The 13,711-nt window shown below is 42.9% G+C and overlaps 1 protein-coding gene across 3 annotated transcripts in view; it reads left to right on the top strand.

Annotated features, from left to right (window-relative positions):
• arpp21 (cAMP-regulated phosphoprotein, 21) overlaps window positions 1–13,711 on the top strand; it is a 178,297-nt gene that overhangs the window by 157,630 nt on the left and 6,956 nt on the right. For all 3 annotated transcript variants that reach the window (XM_055633761.1, XM_055633759.1, XM_055633760.1), the window contains one exon: window positions 8,623–8,774. In XM_055633761.1, the coding sequence (XP_055489736.1) occupies window positions 8,623–8,774 (152 nt within the window). The remainder of the gene's footprint in view (window positions 1–8,622; window positions 8,775–13,711) is intronic.

Raw genomic sequence — 13,711 nt, 5'->3', positions numbered from 1 at the left:
CCAGCAAGGGCAGCAGAGAGAATGTCAACATTTTTTAAACATTAATAACTCTTTGATTTTTTTATCGATGGGAAAAATACTCTTTACCTGCACAGCGGAGGGGGCTCTGTGTAAGACGGCCAAAAATCACAGCCGTAAGTGGCAGCGTTTTTTCAAACATTATGAAACAGAAAACACGAAGTGGTCAAGATCTTACTTTTAGTATTATAGATTTACCAAAACCCCACTTTTTTGTCCAACTACCTCTACCTTGCAATCTAAATGTCTCCCTAATCTAATTGCTGCTTCTTATAACAAGAACTTTAAATTACCTTGTTCTCCGATCAGTCTCACTGTCCTCCTGATTAAAATGTCATCACTGTATGCTTCGTTGTCATCTTCCCCTAACTAACAATGATCTATTTTACATTTTCCTTGATCTCCATCCCCTTTGATGTCTCGTTTTCATACCTCACCCTACCACATCTTTTTGTCCCCCTCTCTGCTGAATCTCAGTCCAAAGAAGGGTATCGACCCATCATCCATTCCTTCCATCCACAGATGCTGCCTGTCCTGCTGTGTTACTCCAGCATCTTGTGTCTATGTTCTTTTAAATTACATACATTTACTATGTTGGCTTAATTTGTTTTCATCCTTTTATCAATTTGTAAGGCTCTTGGGTAAACAATACTAAGAACTTGCCTTATTTTCATCTATTTTCTAGAGATTCCTCCTTCGGTATTGAATTAAACTGAAATCTTAACTGCATCCATTAGTCTAAAATACCGAGCATATTTTATCCGCGATCTTTTAGGTTTGTGGCTTTCACCTGATGAATGAATAAAGTGAAATTTAAACTGAGATTATTGGATTACATGTAGGAATACTTCAAATAAAGTCGAGGGGATTGGATTTCTATTTTCAATGGAAAAGATTGAGATTAAAGATCCAAGGTAAATGACAAGCAGATTAAAATGTGAAACAACAAATAATATAACATTAATAATTTAATTTTGGCGCATTGCAGAGAAATAAGATCATTGGCACCAGCACATTTTTAATATTAATAGTCCTATTCTGGTTCAGCTCCAGGACCTAGGCTTGGAACTAAATATTTTCTGGAGCAGTGAGCGACACAGTAAAAACATTGAGAAATGGGAACTTTTTAAATGATATTAACATGGAAATCATTTGGCTGTTAGTTTGCTATTTGAAGCTTTTTTCACAATATTAACAATAAACATTACTCATTGTAGGTGGCACTGTGGCGCAGCAGTAGAGTTGCTGCCTTACAGTGCCAGAGACCTGGGCTTGATCCTGTCTGTATAATAATAATAATAATATTTATTTATATAGCACTTTTAAACAAAATCACTTTGAACCAAAGTGCTTTACAGAGATTGATCAAATTAATTGAATAGATTAAATGTCACAAATTCATACAAAATAAAAAAAGAAAAAGAAAAAAGGAAAAAGACACAGAACAGTACACTATAGAAATCAACAAGAAACGTCCCCCCACAGCAGAATTCACTGTGAGGGAAGGCACTGAAAATATCCAGTTCTCCTCCTCATAGTCCACCCGAGGTCGGGGCTATATGTGGCCTCCTCAGCCAACCCGGTGTTTTCAGGCCCTCTTGCCGCGAAGCTGGATCATCGGCGTCGGGTGAACATCCTTCAGCGGCTTGGACTGAAGCGGCCGCTTCCTCCCCAAAGACTGCAATGTCCAAAGTTCACAGGCCGCGCCGGCCGAACCCCCGACTCTGGCGATCTCGGATCCCAGGCTCCGCGGTGTTGTAAATCCAGTGCCGCCCGCCTGCGGCTGGACGCTCTGTAGCCGCAGCCAAGTTTGTATGAAGTTTGTACATTCTCCACATGACCTGGCATGGGTATTCCTGACGGAAATGTTCAATTTCCTCGCTCTATCATCAGGCTAATTATATCTTCAACTCAACTCAAACATAACGTACGTAGACATTTTGCATAGACACTGGAGTATCTCAGCGGGTCAGATTGCACCTCTGGAGAAAAGGAATAGGTGATATTTTGGGGTGAGACCCTTCTTCAGACTGAGGTAGTCATGGATCATGTTTGCTTCAGTTCTGCCTCAGAGACCAACACTTCTCATTGTTTCATTCAAAGATATGAATTAGACCCAGATGTAGGCAGTTCAATATTAGTCCGCCGTTCAACAAGATCTTGGTTGCATCATTCCTAAAGTACACATGCTTGCTTAGAAATTAGAACTAAACTAATTAAATTAAACCATTGTATGTGTAGGAAGAAAACTGCAGATGCTGGTTTAAACCGAAGATAGACACAAAAAGCTGGTGGAACTCAGTGTATCAAATAGCATCTCTGGAGAGAAGGCATAGGTGACGCTGAAGAAGGGTCTCCACCCAAAACGTTACATATTCCTTCTCAACAGAGATGCTGCCTGTCCCGCTGAGTTACTCCAACATTTTGTGTCTATTTTAGATTTGGAAGTTCATTGGCTTGGTATAAATGTAAACAAATTGTCCCGAGTGTAGAATAGTGATAATGTGTGGGGATCATTGGTCGGTGCGGACTCAGTGGGCCAAAGGGCCTGTTTCCGCGCTATTATCGTAGTCGCTGCCTCAAAAAGGCTGGCAGTATCATCAGAGACCCACACCATCCTGGCCACACACTCATCTCCCTGCTACCTTCAGGTAGAAGGTACAGGAGCCTGAAGGCTGCAACAACCAGGTTCAGGAATAACTACTTCCCCACAGCCATCAGGCTATTAAACCTGGCTCGGACAAAACTCTGATTATTGGTGGCCCATTATCTGCTATTTGCACTTTATCAGTTTATTTATTTATGTGAGTATATATTTATATTGTGGCATATGAACACACTGATCTGTTTTGCAGTAAATGCCTACTATGTTCTGTATGCTAAGCAAAGCAAGAATTTCATTGGCCTATCAGGGACACATGACAATAAACGCACTTGAACTTGAACTTGTCTCTAAACTGGACTAAACTAAACTTGAAATTAAATTAAACTAAACTAAACTTACAGACTAAGAGTCTGGTAGGACGTGTCGGAAGTGACAGATTCCCTATCTCTACACAATTGAACAACCTATGTTAAGGTGAGCTTTATAACTTCATTCAGTAGTTCTTTAGTGCAGACACAAGCACTTACACACCTCAAGCCGATAAAGGTAGAATTGTAAAATTGATGTTGACACTATGGGCTTTCCCTCCTTCCAGGCAGTGTCTGCCTGCAAATGTGGCAAATATGTGGGTTGTGTCTGGGATCAAGGGATGTGGGGAAGTGTGGTCCTCTCGAGTGGAATGTCTCAGCAGCCTCCTCATGAGTAGAGGGACTATTGAGGCACCAATGCGCACACATGTAGAGTGTTCAACATCGAAGATAGACACAAAAACCTGGAGTAACTAAGTGGGTCAGGCAGCATCTCTGGAGAAAAGGAAAGGGAAATGAGACATATAGAACAAAGGAATGAAAGATATGCAAAAAAGTAGCAATGATAAAGGAAACAGGTCATTGTTAGATGTCGGCTAGATGAAAAGGTATTACAGACAATAGGACTCAACAAGACGACTTTGAAGCTGGTATGATTTGGGTGGGGAGGGATGGAGAGAGGGGGGATGCGAGCATTACTTGAAGTTAGAGAAATCAATATTTTCACCACCTCCCACCACGAGTTACAGTACATCTTCCCATTTCCACCCCTTTCCGCTCATAGGCTGAGTGTTCAGCATCTGGCAGGTATGCTCATTAAATATTTTATTCTCACAGATTCACCTTTATAATGTTCTAATAATATATTCATCTTTCACCCAGTTGGAAAATTGCAAATATTACTCCGCTGTTCAAGAAAGGAGCAAAGCTGAAGTGTGGAAACTATAGGCCGATTAGCCTGACTTCAGTGGTTGGTAATATTTTAGAGTCCATTATAAAGGATGAGGTTTCTGAGTACTTAGAAGAACACGATAAAACAGGCCGGAGACGGCATGGTTTTGTGAAAGAGAGATCTTACCTGATGAACCTGTTGGAATTCTTTAAGGAAGCAAAGAGCAGGGGAGTCAGTGGATGTGGTTTACCTGGATTTACAGAAGGCCTTTGAAAAGGAGCCACAAGTATGGCTACTAAAGACCATGAGAGCCCATGGTATCAGAAGGAAGATACTAGCATGGATAGCAGGTTGGCTGGATGACAGAAGACAAAGAGTGGTTTTCTGGTTGGCTGCCAGTGATTAGCGGAGTCCCACAAGGGGCGGTGCTGGGGCCACTACTCTTCACGCTGTATATCAATGATTTGGACGAAGAATTGAAGGTTTTGTGGCCACGTTTGCAGATGATACAAAGATGGGCGGAAGGGCAGGTAGTATAGAGAAAGCAGGCCCTTCAGTCTGAAAAGGGGTCTCAACCCGAAACGTTACCTATTCCTTTTAGAAACATAGAAAATAGGTGCAGGAGGAGGCCATTCGGCCCTTCGAGTCAGCACCACCATTCATTGCGATCATGGCTGATTGGCCCCAATCAATAACCCGTGCCTGCCTTCTCCCCATATCCCTTGATTCCACTAGCCCCTGGAGCTCTATCCAACTCTCTCTTAAATCCATCCAGTGATTTGGCCTCCACTGCCCCCTGTGGCAGGGAATTCCACAAATTCACAACTCTCTGGGTGAAAAAGTTTTTTCTTACCTCAGTCTTAAATGGGCTCCCCTTTATTCTAAGACTGTTTTCTCCATAGATGCTGTCTGTCTCGCTGAGTGACTTCAGCTTTTTGTGTCTATCTTCAGTTTAAACCAGCATCTGCAGTTCCTTTCTACATAGGTAAATAGGCTTCTGTGAATTGCCGTAGAATGTAAGATAGCACAAGTGCATGGGTAATTGTAGATTGAGCGGACTCAGTGGGCGGAAGGGCCTGTTTCCACGCTGTTTCTTTATAACTCAAACTAAACACTGAAATAAAACTGTAAATTAAAAAATGAAAATAAATTAAAGAGATGAATTTACTTGTTACATTGATTTTGCATAATTAGCTTCTCAGAAACCACTGTTACTCCTTGCAGTGAACCAGATAGAATTTACCATGCCAATCACCATAATTTAATTCCTAATAAGATACATCGGGCTGCAATGTGTGAGCATGAGAATGCCTACCTCAAAAGAGATGCAACTCTGTGCAGATCCATAGAACAGCACAACACCAAAACAGGCACTTTGTGGACAATATCAGGGCATATCATGATGCCAGTTTAGTCAAGTCAAGTCAAGTTTATTTGTCACATACACATACGAGATGTGCAGTGAAATGAAAGTGGCAATGCTCGCGGACTTTGTGCAAAAGACAAACAACAAAACAACCAAACAAATTATAAACACAATCATAACACACAAATCCAGTTTAAACTGCATATCAACGTTTTAGAGCCATTTGGGCCGGCCTTTAGATATGAGAGGTTTAGAGGGAAATGAGCCAGTTCATAGGCCTTGATCAAGAAGACACCTTGATCGGCATGGATGAGTTAGATCAAACAGCCTGTGTTCATGCTGTAGAACTCTATGACTCAATCTGCCAGCGCATGGTCTATATCCGTCCACTACATGTGTTCGCCTGAACTGTGCTATTGTATCTTCTTCCACCACTTCCCCAAGCAGCACGTTCCAGGCACTTGCCAACCACTGTGTACAAAACTAGACTTGTAACACTCACTTAAACTTTTTTCCTCTCACCGTAAAGCTACATCCACTAGTATTTCCACCTCTGACCATCTGCACACCCCAAATTGTGCAATTGGATTCTCCACTATAGACTTTCACTGGACCAAGCTCCCGCTTATCCTCTACATAAGCACAGGTCTCATCTCCACTAATTACTTGTTCTTCATATCCCTTTATTCCCTTTTCCTTCAATATCCAATCCATTCTGACTGGTGTTATTTGCTCTGCTTTAATAACCCTGGAGTTTGTTCTCAACAAGTTCTCGTCCATTAAAATCCCCTGTTGAAAAATTAATGATATTTTCTCAGGGGATAAATAAATATATCAGACCATACATTTTTAAATCATGAATTTATAACTCTCTCTGTTTGCTTTGAAAGTCCTTTGCAAATAGTGTTTGGGTTTGCAAGTCTGGTAACGTATACTCCTACACAAGAAGCCTGAGTCAGAAGCTCTGAGCTCCGAACTGCAGGCACGGAAATCGCTATCAAAACATGGGAGGGACACAATTTCTTGGCGGCCACACGTGCATGCGCACACACGCGCATGCGCACACATGCGAGGCTTCAGCCATGGGCCCTGTGGACGGTAACATCGGGAGCTGACCTGATTGGTGACCGATTCCGAACTCCAGCTTCGTCTGCCCCGAATCGTGGGGCTTGAATCGCCCCTTTTGCGGGGATTTCAACATCGGGAGCCTCGATCGCCTCGACGCAGCAATTTGACCGCGGGGCGGTGGAAGACCCCGTGGCCGGCCGAGCCGGGCTGGGCGATGAAAAGTCCCGTGAACGGGCTGATTCAAACTCCGCTCTAACGATCTTTGCTCCACGAGGACGTCTCCCTCCTCCAATCACCGCACTCTATCCTCAGTCCCACCCCCCTATTTCCGCCTCTGACCGACAACTCCCTCCTCCAATCATCGCGCGGAAACATCATGGTCCCCCTCCACTGCCTGCTGACCATCGTTTCTCTTGTCCGATTGGCGCCCTCAATCATCAGTCCCACCCCAACTGTCTCGCAGAAAACAAAGATTTTTAATCGCTTTTTTTAGTTTTAAAATACAGATTACAAAACATGGGGGGGGTAGGCATCGTCCCCCACCTCTCAGAACCTGACCCCCCCGTCCCCCCTGGGATTTCCGCCCCTGCCAAACTGGCATCAAGGCCTACTGTGGCACTTACCACCAAGTGGATGAACTTCAGTTATTTGGCTGCATTCACTCCTCACTTATTTGACACATTAATTCTGTTTAACTTTTTCTGATTATTTCCAGCATTTGATATTTTTTATTACCGTTGAATTCATCGCCACTTTTCCAAAGTGTGCACCTTGAATCTTGTGGGTAGACAAAAATGCTGGACGAACTCAGCGGGTGAGGCAGCATTTATGGAGAGAAGAAATGTTTTGGGTTGAGACCCCTCTTCAGACTGATGTCGGGGGGGAGGGGTCAGGGAAAAGAATGGAAGAGGCGGAGACAGTAGGCTTGTGGGAGAGCTGGAAGGGGGAGGGGCAGGAGGGAGAAAGACCTCTAATTTCAGATAGTCCTTGCTTTCTCCCTCCATCTCCTCCCCCTTCCCAGCTCTCCCACAAGCCTACTGTCTCCGACTCTTCCTTTCTTTTCCCTGACCCCCCCCCCACGATATCAATCTGAAGAAAGGGCTTGACCTGAAACGTCGCCCATTTATTCTCTCCATAGATGCTGCCTCACCCGTTGAGTTCCTCCAGCATTTTTTGTCTACCTTCGATTTTTCCAGCATCTGCAGTTCTTTCTTAAACCTTGAATCTTGTACCTTCTTTGCGTCAGGATTTCTGATTGTCTCTTTTATTTTTTTCACTCCCAATGGTTGATTAGCATGTTAACTTTTTCTTCTTCTTGCGTATAGCGTGCACAGCCTAAAGTTGTAAGACAACGTGTTCTATTTGATCTTCTGTTTGTGCACACCAGGTTGATTGCATTCGTCGAAACAGGGTGGACCACGTGAAGGTTGCAATCTCCCACCCCAGCATGTTAGCTGTTTTTCTTTCACAGATGCAGCTTGTGATTATATACATGCTGCATTTTTTGGTGCTTATCATTGTAATTGTCTTTTAAATATGTTTAAACCAGTCTTTCTTGTCCAAGAATGAGTGTTGGAGCATCAGTAGGAGGTCCCAGGTTCAAGTCCCAGTCTGAAGAAGGGTTTCGGCCTGAAACGTTGCCTACTTCCTTCGCTCCATAGATACTGCTGCACCCGCTGAGTTTCTCCAGCATTTTTGTGTACTTTCGATTTTCCAGCATCTGCAGTTCCTCCTTAAAACACCAGTTCAAAGACTTATGCACTTCAAAGACTTGACTAACAATCCAGTAGGGTACTAAGGAGTACTCTGTATTCCTGAAAATGCCAACTTTCAGATGAATGCTTAAATCAAGGCCCAAATCGCTCAATAGATATTAAAGATCCTACGACATCACTTTGGAGAAGAGCTGGGAAGTTATTCTCACATTTCACTGTTTATCCCTTTCTCGGGAAAAAGATTATCCAGCTGCTCAACATTGTTGATAATTGGAGCTTGCTTTGTGTGGAATGACTGTCAAATGTTCGCATGACAAAAAAGTTTATATTTCAGAAATATATAATTGGCTGTAAAGTGCTTTTGGATGTTCTAGAGGAAATTAAGGATACTACATATATGGACCCAAGCTAATGAGTTTCAGAACCCAAAGTTGAATTGAAAGCTATGGTGATCCTCGGACTTTCCATGTTCGGACTTTCCTGGCTTTACATTGCACGAAAAGTTATTCCCTGACACGGTAAATGGCTCGATTGTAATCATGTTTTGTCTTTCTGCTGACTGGATAGCACGCAACAAAAGCTTTTCACTGTACCTCAGTAGACGTGTCAATAGACTGAACTGGGCTATGCTGATAATATTTCCCTTATAGGTTTTCAGCCGGTCTTGCCTAATCAGCAGCAGGGGTACCAAGGCGTGATGGGAGTGCAGCAGCTACCCCAGAGTCAGAATCTGTTGAACAACCAGCAGGGAAACCAGGTGCCGGGTGTGATGGTCCAATATCCAGCCATGTCTTCTTACCAAGTACGTTGTCATTATTCAAACTTAGAGTGGTTTTTATTTTATTCATAATTGCAGGAAAAACTATGTCAATAAAATATTGAGGGACATGTAATGTAAATTTACCAGTGAAAGTAAAGCAAATTTTGATGTGTTGCTGTTTGAATAATAAATATTCATGCTTGCAAAACATTAGCATTCTGTTCACACAGAGAGTAAATATTGTTCATGCCCCATTTTTCAAAGCTAGACTAACATTATATTAAATCCAAAAGCAGACTAAATATAATATACCGCACAGTATTATTTCTTTAACATTGCATTGAAAAATCCCACTTTTATTATTGCTGCTTTATAGGACTTTGGTCAGGCAGCATTTGGAGTATTGCGTGCAGTTCTGGCCGCCCCAATTCGGGAAGGATGCAAAAGATTTTAAAAGGGTGCAGAATGATTCCTGGAATAGAGAGTATTAACATAGAAACATAGAAACATAGGTGCAGGAGTAGGTCATTCGGCCCTTCGAGCCTGCACCACCACTCAATATGATCATGGCTGATCATCCAACTTGGTATCCTGTACCTGCCTTCTCTCCATACCCCCTGATCTTTTTAGCCACAAGGGCCACATCTAACTCCCTCTTAAATATAGCCAATGAACTGGCCTCAACTACCTTCTGTGGCAGAAAAATCCACAGATTCACCACTGTGTGAAAAATGTTTTCCTCCTCTCGGTCCTAAAAGATTTCCCCCTTATCCTTAAACTGTGACCCCTTGTTCTGGACTTCCCCAACATCGGGAACAATCTTCCTGCATCTAGCCTGTCCAACCCCTTAAGAATTTTGTAAGTTTCTATAAGATCCCCCCTCAATCTTCTAAATTCTAGCGATTAAGGGCCTGTCCCACGGCGATTTTTTTCGGCGGCTGCTGGCAACATTGACTGACGTATCTGGTCACGGCGTGATGCGGAGGTGACGCAGCGCGATGACGTATTGACGCGCGGTGTCTCCTCAAGTGTCGCAACATTTTTTTGTCGCTGCTGGATTTTGAAATGTTCAAAATCCTTTGGCGACCCTGATACATCAGTCAATGACGCCGGCAGTCGCCGAAAAAATCGCCAAGTGCGACAGGCCTTTTAACTGCAAGGAGAGGTTGGACAGACCTGGATTGTTTTATCTGGAACGCTGGTTGTGGAGGGAGAACATATAAAATGATGAGAGCCATAGAGAGGGTAGCTGCCAGTACCTTTTTCCCAGGATGGAAATGTCAATTATTAGAGGGCATAGTATTGTGTGAGGGGCAAGTTTAAAGGGACCATGTTCAACAAAATAGAGAGAGTACAGAGGAGATTTACTCGAATGTTGCCTGGGTTTCAGCAACTAAGTTACAGAGAAAGGTTGAACAAGTTAGGTCTTTATTCTTTGGAGCCCAGAAGGTTAAGGGAGGACTTGATAGAGGTCTTTAAAATAATGAGAGGGATAGACAGAGTTGGCGTGGATAAGCTTTTCCCACTGAGAGTAGGGAAGATTCAAACAAGAGGACATGACTTGAGAATTAAGGGACAGAAGTTTAGGGGTAAAATGAGGAGGAACTTCTTTACTCAGTGAGTGGTAGCTGTGTGGAATGAGCTTCCAGTGGAAGTGGTGGAGGCAGGTTTGATTTTATCATTTAAAAATAAATTGGATAGTTATATAAACGGGAAAGGAATGGAGGGTTATAGTCTGAGTGCAGGTAAGGCAAGGCAAGGCAAGTTTATTGATATAGCACCATTCTGGCAAACAGCAATTCAAGGTGCTTTACAGGAAAGAAAAAATAAAATAGTCAATAATTAAAAATTGCAAAATAAGCAATACGACAAATGTAGATGGGACTAGGGGAGAATAAGTGTTCGGCACTGACTAGAAGGGCCGAGATGGCCTGTTTCCGTGCTGTAATTGTTATATGGTTATATGTGTTTTGTGTAAAGGGTGTAGAGTGCCTGGGACGTGCTGCCAGAGGTGATGGGGGAGGCAGGTATAATTGTTGCATTTAAGAGACCATTGGATAGGTACATACAGTAGATATGCAGGGAATGGAACGATACAGATTATGTACAGGCAGATGAGAGTTGGTCTTGTGGACAAAGGGCATGTTCCTGTGCTGTACTAATCTTATTTCTATACGTTCTACACCTATACTGTCATTCCTTTTCCCATATTTCAAATCAAAGTATAGCCATTGGGACATAAAAATAGCTGTAGATGTTCTGTCAGTTTTCCAGACAATTCAGTACACCACTCATTTTCCGGTAACTGGTGGGCCGCCCCCCCCCCCCCACCCCCCCCCCCCCAGAAGTCCCACCGAAAATGTCCCGCCTAGGCAGGGTGAGGCGGCTGATCTCATCCTTATCGGGACTTCTGCACTGATCAGCGGGTCGAATTTTCCCCTTATGGCCAGGGATCTGGACCTCTGGCTGACAGATCCGTTCCCATGCCTGACTTCCACGGCCGACTTTGCAGGCCGGTATCTCGGCCCCCCCCAAGCCATGACCTTTGTTGGTCCGGCAAAACAGATAATCCAGTAAGGCTCTGTCACAGAGGGTGCAGGAAAATCGGTGGTAGACCTGTACTTCAATTTGCGTACAAGATTATTCCTCATTTTGTAGATAGACACAAACTGCTGAGGCAACTCAGCGGGACAGTCAACATCCCTGGATAGAAGGAATGGACAAAGTTTCGGGTCGAGACCCTTCTTCAGACTTATTTTGTTGCCTGGGCTTCAGTAGTGCCAAAGAATTGCTTTATAAAGTTAAAAATAACTCCTTTGGCTTCAGTTCAACATTTTTTGTATACTCTATTTTTCTAAGAAAGCTGCAATATGAGTATGTATGAGTCTGAAGAAGGGTTTTGGCCCGAAACGTTGCCCATTTCCTTCGCTCCATAGATGCTGCTGCACCCGCTGAGTATTTTTGTGTACCTGTAATCTGAGTAGTTTGATAGTAGGAGATAAAAGCAAAGTAAAGTATCCTTTATTGTCAGTCAGACATTTCAGTCTGAACGAGATTGTATACATCATAATAGAAGGATCTTTTGGAAGTCAGTTTGCAGATTTCCTCAGCTCGAGGAGAATGAATATATTTTGAATATGTGAAACAGCTGTAGTTAGATTGATAATTATCTTTGTTAAATGCAGTATTCTTTGGACCCAAGGGTAGGTGAAAGATTACTATATTTTGCAACAAACTCTGTAAATAAAACAAATAGATTAACAAACAGGTAAATGTCAGACACTATATGGGTTTACGTTTAGGTTTATTATTGTCATGTGTACTGAGGTGCATTGAAAGGCTTTGTTTCGCATCCTATCCAATCAAATCAGAAAACACTACTCATAAATACAATCAAGCCAAACTCATGTACAATGGGAGCAAAGGGAAAGATACAGAGAGTGGAATATAGTTCTCAGCATTGTAGTGCAATATTTCCACAGAGAAAGTCCAATGTTTGCAATGAAGTAAAGGTGAATCGTATCGCACCCTAGCTTATGGAAAGACCATTCAAAAGTCTTGATTCCAGAGGGGAAGATGCTGTTCCTGAGTCTTTTGATGCTTCGGTGGTGCTTTCAAGCTTCTGTATCTTCTGCCCAAAGGAAACGGAGAAAAAAAGTAATGCCCTAGATGGGAATAGTCTTTGATTATGTTGGTTGCATTCACAAAGCAATGAGGAGTTAGATGGAGTCAATGCGGGGGATGGGGGAGGGGGGAGGGGAGTCTGGTCTGTGGGATGGACTGGCCAACATTCAGAGCTCTCTCCAAATGATTGCGGTCTTGGGGCAAGCTGTTCCTAAACAAAAGCACAAAACAACAAATCATGGATTAAAGGGCTAGACTTGCAAATGAAGGGGTCCTTTGGAGATCATAACACAGAATACAAGAGCAGAAGTTCAGTCCTTAAAACTGTTCAACCATTTATTGGCTTATTCCTAGCAGAACACATCACCGATTCAGTATTATCCACAGTAGGTCTTGTGTTTCAAAAGAACTCCAATAAATTGGTCAAACTTGTTTTTTCTTTTATGAATATGGTGATTTTTTTTTTCTGAACTTTTTGCCTGAATATGTTGAATTTTTCCAAGTGCTCTGCTATAAGATCTTTAAAAACAGCTTTTAGCATTATTTCAATATAATTAAGTTTAGACGGTGGGGTCGTATGTTACAATTGTACGGGAAATTGGTGATGAGGAAACACTTTTTCTCACATAGAGTGGTGAGTGTGGAATTGTCTGCCTCAGAGGGCGGTGGAGGCAGGTTCTCTGGATGCTTTCAAGAGAGAGCTAGATAGGGCTCTTAAAAATAGCGGAGTCAGGGGATATGGGGAGAAGGCAGGAACGGGGTACTGATTGGGGATGATCAGCCACGATCACATTGAATGGCGATGCTGGCTCGAAGGGCCGAATGGCCTACTCCTGCACCTATTGTCTATTGTCTATTGGTGAGGCCACATTTGGAGTATTGTGTTCCGTTTTGAACATCCTGCTCTAGGAAAAATGATGTTGTCAGAAAGGGCACAGAGAAGATGTACAAAATTGTTGCCAGATGTTGTAGGCTTGAGCTGCAGGGAGAGGCTGGACAGGGTCGAACTTTATTCCTTGGAGCGCAGGATGCTGAGGGGGTGAAGATATAAAGGTGTATAAAATCATGAGGAGAGTTGATTGGGTAAATGCTCATAATGCTTTTCCCAGGGTAGAGGATTCGAGAACCAGAGGACATAGGTTTGAGTTGAGAGGGGAAGGAGGTTCGGCACTAAGACTTTATTCCTTGGAGCACAATCCTTGGAGGATGAGAGGTGATCTTATAGAGGTATATAAGATCATGAGGAGAAGAGATAGGGTAGATGCACAGCCTTTCACCCAGAGTAGGTCATCAAGAATCTGAGGACATAGGTTTAAGGTGAGAAGGGAAAGATTTAATAAGAACCTGACGGGCAA

This window comes from Leucoraja erinacea, chromosome 4 (genome assembly GCF_028641065.1).
Source record: "Leucoraja erinacea ecotype New England chromosome 4, Leri_hhj_1, whole genome shotgun sequence".
Taxonomy (NCBI): Eukaryota; Metazoa; Chordata; class Chondrichthyes; order Rajiformes; family Rajidae; genus Leucoraja; species Leucoraja erinaceus.
This window is presented reverse-complemented; position numbering and strand designations above follow the sequence as displayed.